The 20342-nt window shown below is 34.8% G+C and overlaps 1 protein-coding gene across 29 annotated transcripts in view; it reads left to right on the plus strand.

The window, feature by feature from the left end:
• CEP57L1 (centrosomal protein 57 like 1) overlaps nt 1–20342 on the plus strand; it is a 70206-nt gene that overhangs the window by 31879 nt on the left and 17985 nt on the right. For 2 of the 29 annotated variants that reach the window (XM_070496739.1, XM_070496735.1), the window contains exons 2-7: nt 5197–5280; nt 5906–6035; nt 14529–14618; nt 15793–15958; nt 17458–17637; nt 18805–18926. In XM_070496739.1, the coding sequence (XP_070352840.1) occupies nt 14616–14618; nt 15793–15958; nt 17458–17637; nt 18805–18926 (471 nt within the window). In that variant the 5' untranslated portion in view covers nt 5197–5280; nt 5906–6035; nt 14529–14615. Of the gene's footprint in view, nt 1–1602; nt 1692–5196; nt 5281–5905; nt 6036–9871; nt 10109–11146; nt 11314–14478; nt 14619–15792; nt 15959–17457; nt 17638–18802; nt 18927–20342 lie in introns of those variants that run through there. The other 27 variants (XM_070496745.1, XM_044757283.2, XM_070496752.1 and 24 more) reach the window with 24 other exon arrangements.

A 20342-nucleotide genomic window follows, 5' to 3' on the forward strand; every position in this document is an offset into this window, starting at 1 on the left:
CCATGTTGTAGCGTGTGTCAGAATTTCCTTCCTTTTTTTAAGACCAAATAATATTCCATTGTATGCGTATATGTTTTGTTTATCTTTTCATCCATTGATGGACATTTGGTTTGCTTCTGCCTTTTGGCTATTGTGAATAATGCCATTTTGAACATGAGTATACAAATATCTTTTCAAGACCCTTCTTGCAATTCTTTTGGATATGTATACCCAGAAGTATCATCGTCTTTTATGACACTGACATTTTTTAAGAAAATGTTACCCCCCTCTATAAAAAATAGAATGTTTTTCATTTGGGGCTTTTGTGATGTTTCCTCATGTTGAGATTCAGGTTGTGCATTCCTGGCCAGAATACTGCATAAGTGACGTGTCTTTCTCAGGGTCTCACATCTAGAACTACATGATGTCCACCTTACCTCTCATGGGAGGTGTTAGTTTTAACCATCCTATCAAAGTGTTATTCTGTTTCTCTACTATATAGTTACTTTTTTCCTTGCATTTTAAAAGCAATCTGTGACACTTTAAGACCATGTAAATATCCCACTCCTTATCAAAGTTTCTACCCCTGAATTTAGTGTTGATGCTTCTTACCTAAATCAGTCTACTATGATATGGCTGAAAAATGATGATTTTTCAAATCCAGCAAGGGCTCTTTTTAAAGTTGATTGCAAATTGTGTTAAAATAGATCAATTTGAATGTCAAATGATCAGTATATTAAATATAAGATTTGCTGCTACTTTTAATACATTATACTTGATAGTCACTGAAGCATAATGATTAAACTGCTTCTGAATTTCTGGAATTTAATAGTTATGGTATTCCTATACAGTCATTGCTTATTTTAAAAGTCAAATAGAGAGTGTGTTTTAGGATGTGAATTAGGTTCTGATACTTTTTCTCACCCTCAGTCTGCAGATTGTTTATCAGGTACTCTATTATCTTAATCCTGCTAGTGAACTTTGTATTTAGTTAATGACTAACCAGATAATGTTCACTTTCAGCTATTGAAAAAGAACAAACTTTACAGTATGGAGTAGCTTTGAGAACTTTAGCTGAATGGAAAGATATAAATGCTTTTTTCCTTTTTGAAGCATAATCTCATTCTGTGTGTAACTAAAACTAGTTTGTCTAGAGCAGTTACCATCTCCAAAGTATGTCCAAAACTATTGCAGTTTGAAGCAATATGGCAGATTACTTAGATGTTCAGAGAAACCTCTTCTGGTAAGGAATACAAAAATGCTGTGAAAAAAAAAAAATTGCTGTGTAAAATGCCTAAAACATCTTTTTTAAAGCATGGCAGAGTTGGCAGCAAAGTAAGGAGGAAATATGAGGCTGTACATACTGCGAAAGCTCAGTTACACAGGGATAGATAAGCCCTAGAACCCCTTTTATCCCTGAGGGCACCTTTTAATCCTTCGTACCATCTAATCCCTCATGACCCAGAGCCTGGGCTTTAAGGGGGCATTCTTGCTTGCATGGGGCAGGAGACAAAGTCTGAGCCTGGGCATGGTGAGTGATAAGTTTGGACACTGCAACATAAAGCAGGGATCCTTAAAGGATGAAACCCTCAGTGAATGACCAGAAAATAACTTGCTTTTCAGAATGACATTGCCTTTTTCATCCTTGGCTTTGAATGGAGTGGACAAAAAGAATCTCTCCTGAGAAATCCTTATCACAATCCTATACTCATGTGAGTTTGGAGTTGGGCAATTCATGCTACCAAAAAAAATCTAAATATAAAAGTTTAGTTTAATGATGGCTTGGGTTTTGGGTTCCCTAAGGACCTAGCAGAAACAAATAGAAATCCTCTCTGAAGAAAAGTGCTTTAAATACTGGCTTTGAAGAATTCCCACAGTTAAACTTCTAAGGAATGTAAGCTTAAAATCAGAACTCACTAAACATGTGAATAAATCAGCCATTATTATTATTATTTTGCCTGAGGAAGATTGACCCTGAGCTAACATCTGTGCCAGTCTTCGTCTATTTTTTGTATGTGAGATGCTGCCACAGTATGGCTTGACAAGTGGTGTGTAGGTCTGTGCCCAGGATCCAAACCCACAAATCTAGACTGCTGAAGCAGGCCACGCAAACTTAACCACCACACCACAGGGCCAGCCCCAAATCAGCCGTTATTAGTAAGAGTCAGCAGAAGCCACAAAGACTATGATTTCTAAAATTATCATGTAGAGTTTTTAAATGTGTGTTTAAAATGTTCAAATAAATAAAAAAAGGAGTACAAGGAAAAAGAGACTATTAAAATTGATCAGGGAGGGGCTGGCCTGGTGGTGCAGTGGTTAAGTTCACATGTTCCACTTCAGCATTCCGGGGTTCACCAGTTCAGATCCTGGGTGCGGACATGACAGTGCTTGGCAAGCCATGCTGTGGCAGATGTCCCACATATAAAGTAGAGGAAGATGGGCACGGATGTTAGCTCAGGGTCTTCTTCAGCAAAAAGAGGAGGATTGGCAGCAGATGTTAGCTCAGGGCTAATCTTCCTCCAAAAAAAAAATATATTGATCAGGGAGGTTTGAAAAAAGAAATTACAAAACTGAAAAATGTAAAGTTAAAATTAGTGGATGGGTCAAAAAGCTGTTTAGACACAACTGAAAAAAGAGTTAGTGAACTGAAAGATAAAGCTTAAGAAATTACCCATAGTGTAGCACAGCACATAAAATAAAGAGATAAAGAATATGACAGGCAGATTAAGAGATATGGAGCTTAGATATCCAACATATGTCCAGCTGAATTTCCATAAGAAGAGAATAGATAAGTAGAGAAACGATATTCATAAAGAAAATTGCTAGAATTTTATAGCATTAATGGGTTTCTAGATTTAGGAAGCATGACAAATCCCAAGTAGGGTTAATAAAAAAGAGACCCATATCTAAACACGGTGTAGTGAAACTACAACAGTACAAAGACAGATGATTTTGCATCAGAGAGTAAACGGCAGATGGCCTATAAAGAATGACAGACTGAAAGCTAACTTCTGGACAGCAACGTTGGAAGATAGAAGACAATACTTTCACAGTGCTAAGAGAAAATAATTGTCAACACAGAACTATATATCCAGCAAAATTATCTTTCAAGAAAAAGAGTGAAAGAGAAACATCGTAAGGCAAACATAAACTAAGAAAATTCACTCCTAACAGACACCCAAAGAGCCTCTAAAATACAGTGTACATATTTTAGGAAGAAGGAAAATAATCTCAGAAGAAAGGAATGGTAATTAGTGCAGGTTGAGTTTCCCAGGAAGCAGACTCTGAGACAAGAGATTAGTATACATGTTTATTAGAGAGTATTCTTGGGATCAATACCTAATGGAAAGGAGAGAAAGGAAGGCCTCAGTATTAGGCTGAGAGAGAAGTTAAGCTGCAGTGAAGACCCAACAAAAGTTTCATTGATCCCACGGGGAGTTCTGGAGATGGGGTGATCCTTTAGAGTTGTCTTGAATTGGGGCAAGAGGGTCAGGCCTTTTTTCCTCATTGGATGTGGGCTGCCCCTGGAGGAAGCCTTGACCTTGGATGAAGCAATGTTCTTTAGGCAAAGCAATCCCCAAAGAGGACTGACAGCCAAGGGCTGCTTTCTGGCAGCACTTCCAGAACTTATGGGAAAAGTCCACATTCCTGAAAGGGAATCTGGGCAGTGCACCGTAATGTCTACTACACTGAGCAAAGAAAACTTGTAGGTGAACATAAACAAACATTGACTTTATAAATCAAAACAATATTGTGTGATTGGTGTGGTTTAAAATCAAAATAGAACTAGAAATCCCAGACAATCATAGCATTATGAGTCTGGAGGGGAGTGATTGGAATTAATGCGTTCTAGAATCTGTGTTATATGATAGAATACTACACAGCAGTGAAAATGAATACCATACAGCTTCATGCACCAGCATAAAAACTAAGATACTTGGAATTAAAGAAGTACAATTCTATTTATATAAAGTTTAAAAATCATCAACACCAAATGATATGTTGTTAAGGATACATACAAATATAATAAAATTTAATAGGCATTAGAGTGAGTAACACAAAATTCAAAGCAGGAATGGAGAAAGGGACACAGAGGACTTCCATAGTACATGGCAGCACTCTGTTTCTGAAGCTAGGTTTGGATAGACAGATATTTGTTTTATTATAATTCCTTAAACTATCTGTATATGTATTGTATTATATATATGGTAAGTGATTTTTTTAAAAAGAACAAACTCTGTTAAGGTATCAAGAAGGAAGAAATTGGCTGGTCTTGGTGACTAGATGCATACTAAATTTATCTTCTAAATTTGTATTCAGCTGTGCTGATCTGGATCCAGTCGAGTCCACTGAGACTTAATCAGAAATGAACTATCATTGATTACGTGATTGAGTCATTTCTATTTGACTTATCCGTTTTACCCTCAATTGGGATGGGATGAATTTCATCACTTTTTTACAGGCATTTCAGATGCAGTGAATGATGAAATTTGAAGTTTGAAAATGATCCTAAATTCTACAGCAAGATTTTACTCGATAAATTCAATATGTAATATCAGTTATCATGGTATATATTCAATACATCATCTACATCAGTCAGTGTAGAGACTGTACTTATTTCCTCCAAAATCTGATTAATCCATAAAAACCAGAGAAGGCAGCTTTGAATTCACCATGAAGGTAGTGAGCTCTGTCTCTCTGGAAATATTAAGCAGAGCTTAAACGACTTGTTAAAGACAGTGTGAGAATAAGTTTATATTGAAAAGAAGAATAGATGAATAGATGGCCTCTAAGACCCTCTCAGACTTTAATAAGATACACGATTCTGTTTGATTCAGTGTTTCTTACCTTCCATTCTCTCCAGGAGGCATTTTCGTGATGACTCTCTGTTTAGATAAATTTAAGTCAGAGTCCTTAAGAGAGAGTATTTTTCTCTGGCTGCATCACTTTTGGAGTGTAGGAAACTTGAGCTGTGTGACCTTAAGCAAATTACTTAGCATCTCTAGACTTTGGTTTCTACATCTACAAAATGAGAAGACTGGAGTTGATATAAATTTTAACTGGATATATGAAATTTCCCTATCAATTCTAGAACTCCCAGATATTTTTATGACTTCTACAAACTTATACCATGTACTTCCCAAGCATTTTGAATACAGTCACCACTGCTTGAAACTAAATAACTTGAAATATAGCCTTTGTCTCCTCTTTTTGCAGGTAAATACAAGATAATGTTTTTTAAAAATCAGACTCTAGCTGTCTTCTAAAGTTACCTGAATTTGTTTGTACCTTAACCTTCAGGTTAGTTATTTTGAATGTCTCTGTAATTCAAAATGTCTCATAATTCTATAATTTTATAATTCTATAATTTTTTGAATGTCACTTTATTAACTCTATAACAGTAGTCTTGTGTTTTTAATGTAAACTGTTAAAGGAATATTTCACAATAGTTTAGATAAAAATGGTAATATTGGGGTTAAAAACTAATACAATTGCATATAAATTAAATATGGGTCAAAAAGCATAATTTTAGTTTTATTCTCCCATTTGATTATGCTGGGAAATTTTTAATTTTTTTACATTATTGCATATAGGATAGCACATTAGTCATTTCACTATCAATTTAGTAAGCTTAAGATGTTACTAAAGGTCAGTTATAAGAGGAAAATAAATCAAGGCAGAGTTACATATCTGTTTCACATCTTATCAAGTAGGAAACTCTAAATTGCAAATAGCTTTTATTTGCTCTAAACTTATTATGCACTCTAAATAGCATAAACCTTAAGCTTCCATTGTTACATCCTTGCCACTATTCCTGTTTCATTTAGTGTGAAATGGGTAACTTGCAGTCAGTGTATTAGTTTGCTAGGGCTACCAAAACAAATAGCACTGGGTGGCTTAAACAACAGAAATTTATTTCTTCCAGTTCTGGACACTAGAAGTCCAAGATCAAGGTGTCGGCCAGTTTGGTTTCTTCTGAGGCCTCTCTGGGTTGCCTTCTGACTGTCCGCACATGGTCTTTCTCCGGTGCACACACGTTCCTGGAGTATCTCTTTGTGAGTAAAAATTTCCTCTTCTTATAAGGACAGCGGTCAGATTGAATTAGGGCCCATCCTAAGGATCTCATTGTAACTAATCATCTCTTTAAAGGCCCTATCTCCAAATACAGACACATTCTGAAGTACTGGAGGTTAGGGATTCAACATACAAATTTTGGGGGAACAGAATTCAGTCCATAACAACTGAAATTATGTATAGTTTACTTTCCTACCACAGAAATTTTCAAGAATGAAAGTTAGTGATTCTGTGTGAGCCACTTCCATGTTGGGTACAATTGTTGCACTGTGCTATGTGGCAGGTTAGCTCACAGGATGACATGACACAATCTGTGAGTGCTGTATGATTTTAAACCAGGGGAATTGAAGTTCTCTGCAAAATGACATCCTGATTTGTATAAAGCTTCTATGTCTTTTGCTAGTTTCTCTTCCTCTACTTGCCGATTTAGTATGGGGCCCTTGGAACTGTCTTCTCGTCTTACATTGTATCATCAGTGGTCTCCTTATCTTCAAAATCAATTGATCCTTTTTTCACCTAAACTGCTCTCTCATTGAACAATCTCTTTTCATTTCTGACACCATAATTTTCTGACTTTCTTCTACCTCACAGGCTTCTCTTTCTCTTGTTTTCCTTTCTTATCTGTTCTGTTTATATTCTTCCTTTACGTGACTACTTCTATTCTTATAACTTTGTATACCATCAATATGCTAACAATGTCACCACTTATGTTTTCTAGACTAGACCTCTCCTCCAAGCTTCAGACTCTTATATCAAATAACCTATTTTACATCGTAACTTGGATGTCTCACACTTCGAATAGTGTTTGATTGATATATATCAGTACTATATGAGTATTAGCCATTATCTTTGTTGTTTTAATAAATTGCATGATAATCTACCCAGTTATTTAAGCTAAGAGTCATTCTTGATTTCTCCCTTTTCTCCTCCTCCTAGTGCAGTTCATCACTTACGTCTTCAGAATACATCTTCTATACACTTTCGTCATCTCCGTTGTCACCACCCTAATTTGCAGCATCATCTCACATCTGGCTAACTGCAAATGTCCCCACACTATAGGCTGTTTAACATAGTGGTTAAGAACCCAGGTTTTGGAATCAAACTGCCTAGGTTTAAATCCTGGCTCCACCGCTTACAAGCTATATGAGCGTGGGAGGTCTCTCTGCCTCTGTTTCTTTATTTACAAAATGGGAGCGGTTAATAATAATACCTACCTCATAGGATTGTTATGAAGATTAGATAAGATAATGCACATCCAGGGCTTATAATCACAGCTAAAACTTCAGTAAAAGTTGGTCATTCTTAGATTTGCATAGTAGCAAGAGAGATCTGTGTTTAAATTGTTAATGTCTAATTTTTTTTTTAAAGTCTTTCAGTCATACAAAAGATTTAGTAAATTATATAACGAACACCTGTATGCCCCTCCTTAATCACCTGTCTCTTTGCACCCTCACTCTCTTAACCACCATCCTGAATTTGGTATTTACCTTATGCTTGTCTTTATATTTTTGATACATATGAATATATCTCTAAACAATATATAATATTGTTTTTACATGCATAATATCATATTGAAAATATTCTTCCACATCTCCTTTTTTTCCTCTCAACATGTTTTTAAGATTTGTCCATAAGGGTACATGTTGCCATCTAGTTCATTCTTTTTCACTGATGCATAGTCGTCCAATGGATATCTTTTGTCTATTTTTTATTGGGTATATTATCTTTTAAAAATTAATTTATAGGACTTCACATCTTTTTTATTAATCATTTGTTAGTTATATGAATGTAAATAGCCTCTCTCAGGCTGTGGCATTTCTTTTCACCTTTTTAATTGTATCTTGTGATGTACATTTTTTTATGTTAAATTAATCAGTCTTCTAATTTATAGTTAGGGCTTTTTCTGTCTTGTTTCTAAAAGCCTTCTTAGAGGCCGGCCTGGTGGCGCAGCAGTTAAGTACGCATGTTCCGCTTCGGCAGCCTGGGGTTCACCGGTTCGGATCCGGGGTGTGAACATGGCACCACTTGGCAAAAGCCATGCTGTGGTAGGCATCCCACATATAAAGTAGAGGAAGATGGGCACAAATGTTCGCTCAGGGCCAGTCCTCCTCAGTAGAGAAAGAGGGGGATTGGCAGCAGTTAACTCAGGGCTAATCTTCCTCAAAAAAAATAATAAATAAAATAAAATAAAAGCCTTCTTAATCCCAATCTGCTAAAGATATTCTGTATTTTTTCCCAGACATATTTTGCTTTTAACATTTTGGTTTTTAATGCACATGGATTTAATTTTTGGTATGGTATGAAATAGGGTTTCAGTTGTTTTTAAATTTTGAGAATTAGTTGTTCTTTCACCAATTATTGAAGAGACCATGCGTTCTCCACTGATCTGAAGTGCCATTTTTGTCATATAGCAAGTTATTATACAGGGTTTGCTCTGTTTCTGAGCTGTTGTGTTCTTTTAGTCTATTTGTCCCTCTTGACTGTATTACTGCCTTCATTATTTTTGTTTCATGATATGTCTTGATAACTGATAGGACAAGTGTCTTTATCTTATTGTTCTTCAAAATTGTTTCGACTATTCTAGGCCTTTGTGAATTTTGGCTTAATCATTCTCTTGCTTTTGTTATGGTTTTACTATATATATATATATGTATTCTTAAACAGCATAAATATAAAATGTTTATAAAATATAAAGCATAAAAATTTATGATACTGTATGTATGCTTCAGCAACTTGCTTTTTTTACTCAACAGTTTTCTAAGATTCATCCTTATTGAAATCTATAGCCATAGATTGTTAATTTTCTTGTTATATAGTAGATCATTCTGTGAATGTACCAGTTTGTTTATCTGTTTATCCATTTGGGTTATTTCTAGTTTTTTGGCATTACAAACAGTGCTGCTACAAATATTCTTAATAATGTGTTTCCTGTGACCATGTGTAAAGTTTCTTAAAGATACATTCACTAAATTGTAGTCTCTATCTCTGTGTGTATATGTGTATATATATGTATATAAATATGCATACATTCAATTTTATTACATAATACTAAATTGTTTTGAAATTAGATTGTACTATTTTCTATGCCAACTAACATTTATTAGAGTTCCCATAGTTCTACAAGGTCTCCAAAATTTGGCATTGTCAGACTTTTAAATTTTTGCCTAACTTTTGGGTATAAAATGCTGATTTATGATTTTAATTTGCATTTCCCTGATTGCTACTGAGGTTGCATCTTTGCATATATTTATGAGCCATTCATATTTTCTTTTTTGGAAGTGCCTCTTACATTTATTTTTTCTATTTAGTTTTATATTTTCTTTTTGATTTGTAGGAGTTCTTCAGATGTTTGGGGTACTAATCCTTTGTAAATTAGGTAAACTAACATTTACCCAGTAGCCAAATTAGATAACCTAAGAATTATCTTTGAATCCTTCTTCTCTCTCAACCTTTAAATATAATAATTGCTAACACTTCTTAAACATTTACTATGTATCAGGCATCTTTCTGAGTACTTTATATGTATGTTTGATCTCATTTAAAAGAGCAGCCTTCTATGTTAAGGTACCATTTTAATCTCCCTGTACAGATTAGGAAATTGAGACATAGGTTAAATATTTGGTGGCCCAAGGTCACACAGCAGAGTTTCAGTTTGAATCAAAGAAGTCTGCTCTAAAGCCTGTTTTGTTTTGAACACTGTAATATCTTTGATTATTTTCTTAGGTTGAGTTCTAGAAGTATAGTAAAAACTCTTTGTTTTTAATAAAGTTAATTTTTTTTTTAAAGATTTTATTTTTTTTTGTTTTTCTCCCCAAAGCCCCCCGGTACATAGTTGTATATTCTTCGTCGTGGGTCCTCCTAGTTGTGGCATGTGGGACGCTGCCTCAGCGTGGTTTGATGAGCAGTGCCATGTCCGCGTCCAGGATTCGAACCAACGAAACACTGGGCTGCCTGCAGCTGAGCACGTGAACTTAACCACTCGGCCACGGGGCCAGCCCCTAATAGAGTTAATTTTTTAAAACTGCTTTTTTGTTTGTAAAAATAATATATTTAAGTATGTGTATTTCTGGTTTTCCCTATATTTATTTTATTGATAAAATTATCGTAATTTTATATAGCTTTATATTCTACTTTTTCTCACTTAGTCATATCATGATTTTGAAAATATAAGTTTTAGTGACTGTGTAATATTACAATATATGATTCTCATTTGGCAAGTAGTTTATTAGTTTTGGATATTTATTCACAAGTAATTTTTTGAATGCCTTCTCTGTGCCAGGCATGATTCTGGGCGTTATGTATAGAGTGGGGAACAGATCAGTCAAAGCCTCTGTCCTCGTGGAGCTTACATTCTAGTTGGCAGTGGGGAGACAAACAATTTTATATGCAGGGGAGAAAAAGCAGAGGAACGCAGACAGAAAGTGCTGGGGAGGGAAAATAGGATTAGTATTTTATAAAGAATGTCAGCAGAAGCCTCTTTGAGCAAGTGACAGCTGAGCACAAACACGATGTGAGGAATAAGCCATTCAGATAGCTGAAGGAAAAGTATTCCAGGCAGTGGAAACCAGAAGTGAAAAGTCCTGAGGCAGGAGCATGTTTGAGGTCTTACAGGAACAGGAGAGAGGACATTGTGGAGCTAGAGAGGGCTGAGTGAGAGCGAGACTGAAGGAGTCGGAGAGGTATCAAGTGGGGCACCCAGTTCACATATGGTTTTGTAAACCACTTAGGAACTTTGGAGTTTTCTCTGAATGCAGTAGGGAGCCACGGGGAGGGTTTTGAGCAGATGAATGACATGATGTGACGTTATGTTGAAATTAGGCTCATTCTGGTTGCTATGTGAAGAATATGTTACAGGAGAACTAGGGGGAAGCTTTTATAATAATCCAGGATAGAAATGGTGACATATAGGCCAATGGTCAGATAGTGGATATGTTTTGAAATGGAAGTACCATATATCCTGATGGATTCCTGATGTGAGATGTGGATGTGAGAGAAAGAGAGGTAACAAATGCAAAATTTTTGATATTATAAGTAATGCTGAAGTGATGATCTTTCTAATAATCTTTGTGTGCATCTTTGATTCTGTTTTTAGTATAGATTCCTGTAATAATTACTGACCCAACAACATGTTCAATTGCTTTCCGAAAAAGTGATATCAATTTATATTCCTACCAGCAGTATATGCATAACTTTGTTGCCCTTAAAAGAACTTTGCATGTTTGAAATGTAAAAAATGGCATTCCTTTGTTTTCTTTTAAAGTAAGTATCACAGCCATTTATCAAGTACGTACTTTGCTTACAGAAAGTGCATACTTTGCAGACATAAATTGTCTAATTATAGCACCCCTTTAAGATATTACTATCCTAATTATGTAAAGAAGGACATTGAGACCCAGAAAAGTAAAACTTTCTGAAAGTCAGAAAGGTAGGAAGTGGCAGATCCAGTATTTGAACTGAGATCAAACTTCAAAGGTTATCTTTATATCTAGATATAACTACTTTTCTTTTAATATTGCTAAGATTTATTCTTTATTGGCCACATTCTTTTGTGAATTGATGATTTGTAATCATTTGCCATTTTTTTTATTATGGTGTTAGTATTTTTCTTCTGATTTATAAAAGCTCTTTCTGTATTAACGATATTAACCCTTTTTCCTTCTTTGCAAATATTTTCTTCTGCTTTTCTTTTGCCTTTCAATTTTGTTCATAATTTTTATATATTGTGGTATAAATTTTAATGTAGCCTTTGTATCTTTTCCTTTATTTATATTATTTCCTATATTTTCCTTTATTATTTTTCTCCTGCTTTTAAATGTAAAGCATCTTACCCCTTCTAAGATTATTTTAAAGATTGGCACCTGACCTAACATCTGTTGCCAATCTTCTTTTTTTCTTCTTCTTCTTCTTCTCCCCAAAGGCTTCCAGTACATAGTTGTATGTTCTAGTTGCAGGTCCTTCTGTTTGTGCTATGTGGGTTGCCACCTTAGCTTGGCTTGATGAATAGTGCCATGTCCACACCCAGGATGGGAACCGATGAAACCACAGGCCGCTGAAGCGGAGCGCACAAACTTAACCACTCAGACACGGGGCCGGCCCCTATTCACTGATTTTTTAAAATAATTTTTAAAGTTTTTAATTTGACTCTGTAATGTATCTGAAATTTGTATTGATGTAGGAGTGAGATAAAGGTTTAACTGAATTTTTTCCCCTAATTTTCTACCATTTATTGAATGAACAGCAAACGAATCATTTGTTGAATCCCATGGAAGTATTTGTTTTTATATTTACTAGTTTCTATTGACTCGTTGGTGTTTATATCACGATCTTAGCATTTTAGTTATTACATATTATAAACAATAGATTGTAATATCTATTAGGGTATCTGTAAGGCAAGTTCCTTAACCAAAAATTGTCCTACTCAGTTGTAATAGTACTTTTTAAAGTACTATGCATTAAAAATAAAATAGGGGGGCTGGCCCGGTGGCTCAGCGGTTAAGTTCGCACATTCTGCTTCTTGGTGGCCTGGGGTTCGCCGGTTCGGATCCCGGGTGCAGACATGGCACCACATGGCACACCATGCTGTGGTAGGCGTCCCACATATAAAGTAGAGGAAGCTGGGCACGGATGTTAGCTCAGGGCCAGGCTTCCTCAGCAAAAAGAGGAGGATGGGCAGTAGTTAGCTCAGGGCTAATCTTCCTCAGGAAAAGAAAAAAAATAGGGTTAGTCCACCCTTTACTGTGTTTACTCTTAAGGTAAGTTAACCTAGATGCAAACACAGAGAAAACCAGAAAAACAGAGCCATTGATCTTTCTCCAGTTTCTCTAAGGAGAAATCCAAACTTGAAAGAATTAGCAATATAGGAAACAGAAAGTTCCCCATTCCAAGAACCCATTGTAGTATCTCTGACTGCCTCCTATCACTGTCTCCCTGTAGTCCTGTAGGATTATGCAGAGATAAGGGCACAGTCAGCCACTAGCAGGAATAGACATTGCTTATTAAAAAGGACCATTTTGAAACAATTGCTTTCTTCAAGAACAAGTGAAAATGCTTTGCAGTAAAGTATTTGTGTCTAGCACATTCTTTTCAGGGGATAGTTTTTTTATGCAGTGGTTCCTTAAGACAATTAAGGTGTCTAATTTTATACACCATAGAGACAATAGGTAATTTTCCTGGTTGTTTACCAGTTGTCAGAAATGGTTCCAGGAATAACTTGAGATTCCCTAAGCTTTACCAGGCTGTTGATACATACGAGGCCAATGTTTTACAGCCTTTTGGCCCCACTTGCAGATACCTCTAAAATGGCTCACAAGAATTTCTGAGGTCTTTTCAGTTACTACAGGTAAGCCTTCTACCAGATATGCCAGAATCCTTGAAGGTTGAATCTTAGTACCTCTCTATATTTTCAGAAATTTTTCTCCAGAAATTTCTCTCATACATCCCCATGAATATATCCCTTCCAGCTGTTCTCTCTCTTGCTGAACAATATTATCAATGCACCAGAACCCTCAAAGTGCCAAAACTGTTAGTGATCTCCTGAGCCTACCCCCCTCATTGGAATATAACATCTTATACAAAGTAGGGCAGCTAATGCCTCAATCTGTTATAGGGTATTGGTGAAATACTTCTGTTCTTACTTAATAGCCCTCTCTCTTCCCAACACCATGTATGAATCCATGGGACTGGGTCAGAGATGAATTAGAATGACCACCACCATACTCTACTAAGAATCACTCCTCCCATCCTCCACCAAGTAAAGCTTTGATTTTGGATCAAGTTTTTTGTACTTCTTTCATCTTCCTTCAGAGTGAGTTTGTCTCCTAGGATGCCTCAGTTTTTTATGTAAATAAGCCTCTAGTGTGCTTATGTGCTTGTTTATAACACAGGACTAGATTGTAAAGGTTAAGCTGGGACCCCTATTACAATGAGAACTCCTGAGCTCCATGTCACAGCATAGCTTGTCTTCTCTCATTTCTTTACCATTTCCTTTCTTTTTCTTCACCTTATTTTCATCCCCACAATGGGCTGTTACTCTGCTTATGCCCACTTTAAGATGTATTTACACATTTAATTTAAATAAACTTTAGTCTAATTTTTAACTTATTGGAATTTTTAACTTATTGGAATCTTCTTAGTCATCTCATATACATCAAAAACCCCAAATTTGAACTTGTTTTTTAATTGGTGCAAAATTCAATTTGTAAAATATTGTATTTGGGACAGAGAAAGCAGTCTTCCCAAGAACTTCAATTCATAGTAACTAATGGCAAAATTTTGTTCTTTTCATTATTGGAGAAACTCTCTAGGAGCTGAAAACTGAGTCAGGTATCTTGAGTAACTCCAGTGTTCTTGGGATAGCTTCAACCATATACCTGCCTCTAAAGATGTACAACCATGTTCAGAACTTCTGTACTTTGGGCCCCTGCCTCTGCTTCATTGTGAGCCAGCTGACTAACTTTGCTCTCTTGTGTTTTGAGGGAACGGCAAGTTAGATATAGTCTCCCATGGTGGGCAGCCAGTGTCTGAACAGCAACAACTCGGGGGGATGGAGACATGGTTAGTAAATGGTAGGTGGTGCTAATAACAATAACAAAACATGATTGCCTCTTAAGAGCAAAGAGCATCAGATATTCTAGCAAAGCTTCCTAGGCTATATAACCTCTAATTTGGACCAATTAGAATGTCCTGGAAGACAGCCAATCATGACAATGGCTAAAGCAGAAAATCCTATTGAGTGAAGTGTGTTCTCTGCCCTCCCAGGAAATACAGTCATGGAAATGTCTTCATTTGCCTTGTGAATTGGGAAGGTAGTGAAATCAGTGAAAATTTGAAATTTTCAGTAATTAAAATAGGCTAATTATATAATGGGATTCTAAATTTAAACTTTAAAACAAGATTTTTTTCTTAAAATTGTTCTGGTGAATTGTTTTTGTGTGAACAATTATTACCCTCTTTCTTCCAAGGTGGCTATGAATTAATTTAATTAATTAACTAGAATCTATTAAGTGGAATACTAGATTTCTCAAATATTTAAATTACAGAAAGGAGAGTAAAATGATTTGGGAAAGCTAGACAAAAAATTACCTGCTAAAATGGTTAAAAAAGCTCTCTTACAAACAAACAAAAAAAGCCCAGAATGACAAAATAAAGCTATTTTAGATTCTTCAGGTTTGGTATCCTTCTAAACTAGATGATTAGAATGCTAATGCATTAAGTGGAGTTGTGTCTTACTCGAGGGTTAGGTTCAGAAATTGATATATCCAAAATTACCCTTGAAAATCCAGTACATTGGAGTTCAACAGTCAATCTTAGAGAATCAGATTTTGTGGCTGGCTTGTCTTTCAAAACTATCTTGTCTTTTAGAATATGTACTTTCTCTTTGACCCTTAGAGTCACTCTGTTAGTAGATAGTGCTCAGACCTTGAAAGGTACATGAACTTGTGATCAACTAAGAAACCAGCACATTTATGCCACTCATGTAATGGTCATTCCAGGGCATATGCTTGTTGTAAATCAGGCAGAATTATCCATACTATTTATACAGTAAATAGTCATTTTTCTTTCTTTTATTGCTGAGCCTATGATGGTTGAATTTTTGATAGTAAACTTCATAAAGATACAAATCCACAGTGTATGATTATGTGTTTATCTTAAGGTTCCACCTGAATTTTTGTCTAATGTTTTTGTCATTCAAATAGCAAAGAATGATGCTATGCTATATCATTCCTTTATTCTCTACAGATAATGGATCCTGAATTAATGCACAGTATAGTAGGAAGCTATCTTAAAACTCCAGAAAGAGTACTTGTTCCATCATTTACTCAGAATGATCAATCAGCTCCGACTCACCACTCTGTGAGCTTAGAAGTTAACCTTCCCAAAATGCTTCATAGTCCAAATAGCCAAGGTAATGCTAATATAAATTCTTACTTAAAATTAGGGGAATGGTACGAAGTATGTTATATAAAACTTCATTTGAATATAGAAAATAATGCGATTGTGTATTTAACTAATCTTAATAAAACTACTCATTTTGACTCTTGCTTTAAGTTTCTATAAAGTAAGTTATTTAACGTTTTTTATTTTGGCTTCCTCAGCTGTAAGATGAAGATTAATATAGCCAGCTAGACACATATTACAGGTTTATCATAAAAGCATCATTAGAAAATAGGAGAATACTCTTTGAAGAATAAAAGGTCAGATTTGGAATCCTAAACTGGATGATTAGAATACTGGTAAATTAAGTAGGGTTGTATCTTATTCAAGGATTAAATTCAGAAATTGCATATATCTAAAATTACCCTTGAAAATTCTTTAGGAAGCAGGTACATTGGAGTAACTACAAAATACAAGTATTGAAACTTTTAAAATATAAATTTAGAAGGATATTAAAATTGAATTAGGAAAACATTTATGACTCCAGGCATACCTATGCCATACAAATTACTTTCTAAGATGCTGATTATCACCTTATTTTTTAACATTCTATAATAATGATTGCCATTAGTAAGTAAACCAGCTTTGTGGAGTAAAACAGTCACAAGAAATGATAATTCAAATAGATGAGCCAGCTATAGGTACCGTATAGCAAGCAATAAATATAATTCGTTTATCTCATTTGTAAAAAAATGACAATCTCTCGTGAACATCTTTCTAATTGGATATAAACTATATGAAAATTAATCTAGAACATTTATTTATATTCCATTTTTCTCTAGTTTTATAGTTTGAAGATATAACTGAATAGAAAGTATAATATTTGAAAATTTTATAACTGAATTTATCTGAATCATGAAGATATTGATATAGCTGAATAAAAATCATGGTAGTACGTATGTACTACTTATAATCTTTCAAGCCTCATGTCAGGTAAAACTTGGATTATAATTTTTTTCCAGTGGATAAAACTGTGTTCTACCTCATATATCCTGATTATTAACCCTGTATCTTGGACAAAAAAAAACAATAAATGTTTGTGGTTTGACTAAAACTGAACACATCAGTTCAGGAATACCTTTAACTTTAAACCAAATTTTCATGTTAATTAGTGGACTCTATATTTTTAATTTTCTTTATATATAATCAGACTCTTATGCCTCCCAGACCGTATGTTATCCTTTTTATGTCTTTTAGTTTGAAAATATTTATTTTATTAAATTATTAGCTTTCTCAAATCTAGAAAATCAATATGATCATAAATATATTGTTTTTACAAGATATGTTAGAGAAAATTTGTCCCTTTTTAGAATTTTAGTCATTATTTTTCATTTTTATGAGGAATATATGTTGCTTGTACATTTGTCTGGTTCACTAACAAAAATAAACTACTCACTTTTATATGCTACTATGATTGTAGGTGTTCAAAAATTCTCACTTAAAATATTAAGCAAATTTTTTTTTCAACAGCTCTTATTTTAGCCTTAAAAACTCTTCAGGAAAAGATTCATCGTTTAGACTTAGAAAGAACACAAGCTGAAGATAACCTGAACGTTCTTTCCAGAGAAGCGGCACAGTATAAAAAGGCCTTGGAGAATGAAACAAATGAGAGAAATCTGGCACACCAGGAACTGATAAAGCAGAAAAAAGGTAAGAAAAGTCAATAGTTGTCAGAAATAAGAGGTTACCAAAGTTTACAACTTGAAAATAATAAGCCCAGTCTAAGCAGATTCACTCAAATATCTTTGTTCTTATAATGCATTCAAACCTTGAGGCCTTGTTCTCAGACATTTTGATATTTGCAGGAAATGGATATAACTTTGAACTTACCTCTTATATCTAACTGTTATCCCAGTTCATAAATTCTTGAGATTAAAAGAAAAGTTAAGTTTTTAGACAAGTTGTGTTTAGAAATTAGAATATTTTCAGAATACCAGCAAAATCCAGTTCAACCCATGATATAATTGAAATAGTTTATATTTCAGTTAACACTAGTTTTTAAAATTTGAAAATAGATGGCAACACTAGTAAACAATATAAAAACAGTAAAAGTGAATTAAAAAATTGTATTTAACGTGAGAGGTTAACTAGAAGAAATGGAGAGGTAGGTGGAGGTTTCTGTGGAAATTATGAAAAGGACGTCTGGACACAAGTTTTGGAGATTTAGAACATAAGTTTTTTATATAATTTCACTTCAAAACATATGGCTTTCTTTTTCCTTGTAACACTACACTTGCTCTCATAAACAAGGTTCAAGTTTGTGTTTCAACTTAGAATGAAGAAACGATGAGAAAAATCTTTCCAAGGTAATTGGACAAAAGTGGAAGAAAGAGCTGAGGAAGGTGAAAACTTAAAGGATTAGAAAGAGGTTGCTTACACCTTATAGAATTAACTTTACTGTCAGTAGTCAAGAGCAGAGGAAAATGGGAGTGGTAGAATGCATATGCCTGAGTTTCTTGAAAGAGAGGAAATGTATTGATAAGGAAGAGATTTTAGGTTCTCTATTTTTCCAGATAGTGTCATTTCCTAGGAACAGCCAGGATTATTATCATCCCACAAATCACTGACATCCTCCCCTTTCAGATGTGTGCCCTCTGGGTCTTTAGGGGAGACAGTGTTAAACCAGTTATGTACAATTAATGAGATAGTCACAAAATGTATGTTCATAACTGTGGGAGAGTCAATACTTAGAGCTAAAGAAGCCTTGGACTTTTAGCTCTTGACTGAATTCATATAATGCATTTCTTGTGATAACCAAATCTCTGATCTGTGTGATAATCAACTAATTAACTCATTGTTACATTTTCTTTTTTATAGACATAACTATACAATTAAGCTCAGCCCAGTCTCGTTGTACTCTTCTAGAGAAGCAACTAGAATATACAAAGAGAATGGTTCTCAATGTAGAGCGAGAGAAGAATATGATCCTAGAACAACAGGTGAACATATTTTCTATAAGGAATATAATATAATTTAATGTGTTTTTGAAGAATATTTAATGTCATGGGAAAATTGTCATATTATAATCTTAAGTAGAATATAAAGCTGTAATATAGAAGATTTCCGCTTACAATGATGCAGACTAGGTCATTTGGACCAACTTTTCTTTAGAGGAAAACAAGAAAAACTAGACAGAATATTAAAAGGAAGGGAAGGAAAGGAGGGAGGGAGGAAAAAGAGAGAAAGAGAGAGAAAGAGAAAAAAAGGAAAGAAAAAATAAGCAAAAGCATTTGAGAATTAGCAAGGTGATAAAGCATCACCAATTCCAAATCTGTGTGCAGACTTGGCCTGACATTTCATACCCCTTTCTTCTGAGGACGTGTCTGATTCCAGAAAAGTCAGTTTGGAGACTGAGTAATACTTTTGACAGCCATCCTCATAGGTCTAAGGAAATTAAAGTTAGAGTCCAGGGCCTACCAAGAGTAGGAACCCTAGTAAATCTCCTGTGCTCTGAATGCTTTGTAGGTGAACAAGAAGGAAATCAACCCAGATTACAACTCTATTCTAGGTTATTAGAGTAACTCAAGAAATCTTGGTCCCTGAAATTGGATTGAAGTGATCCTGGGTTGCCAGCATTCCCAGGTATCTCAGGGTACCTCAGATTATTTCTACAAACATTTCTTTGACACTGTGAGAAACTTTTCAATTAAAGATGACCAGGCAGAAGGAGATAAGACTAGGAACAAGAAATAGTATACATAACAGACTATAAACACTCTCACAAGTTAGCTCCAGCTAGGTACCAGCTGTAACAGACACAGACTTTAAAATAATTATGCTTGCTATAATCAAGGATATAAAAGACAGGATTGAAATTTTTAACAGGGCATTGGAAACCATAAAGTGGCAGAGCAGATCTGAGGAAGAACCAAAGGAAAATGATAGAACTGAAAAATATAGTAACTGAAATTTATAAATCAATGAATAGATCTAACAGCAGATTAGAATAGATAATTAGTGAACTGGAGAGTGAAACCATCCAGATCAATGAAGAGACAAAATGATATTAAATTCAGAAAAGAGAATAGGGGGCATAAGTTAGATTGAGAACGTCAAACTTATGTGTAATTGGAGTTCCAAAAGGAAAGGAGAAAGAGAATGAGGCACAGGCAGTATCTGGAGAGTTAATGGCTGAGAATTTTCCAAAAGTGATTTAAAAAAAATCTCACCGCAGATTCAAGAAGCCCTGTGAAATCAAAGCAGGATAAATAAAAAATCTATACCTAGACACCTCATAATAAAATAAATAATAAGACAAGAATAAAAGCTACCGAAAAAAAAAAAGACTACATTCAAAGGGACAACTAAGGTGACAACTGACTTGTCAATTGAAAGTTCTGAATCCAGAAGACAGT

This window comes from Equus asinus, chromosome 24 (genome assembly GCF_041296235.1).
Source record: "Equus asinus isolate D_3611 breed Donkey chromosome 24, EquAss-T2T_v2, whole genome shotgun sequence".
Lineage (NCBI taxonomy): Eukaryota > Metazoa > Chordata > Mammalia > Perissodactyla > Equidae > Equus > Equus asinus.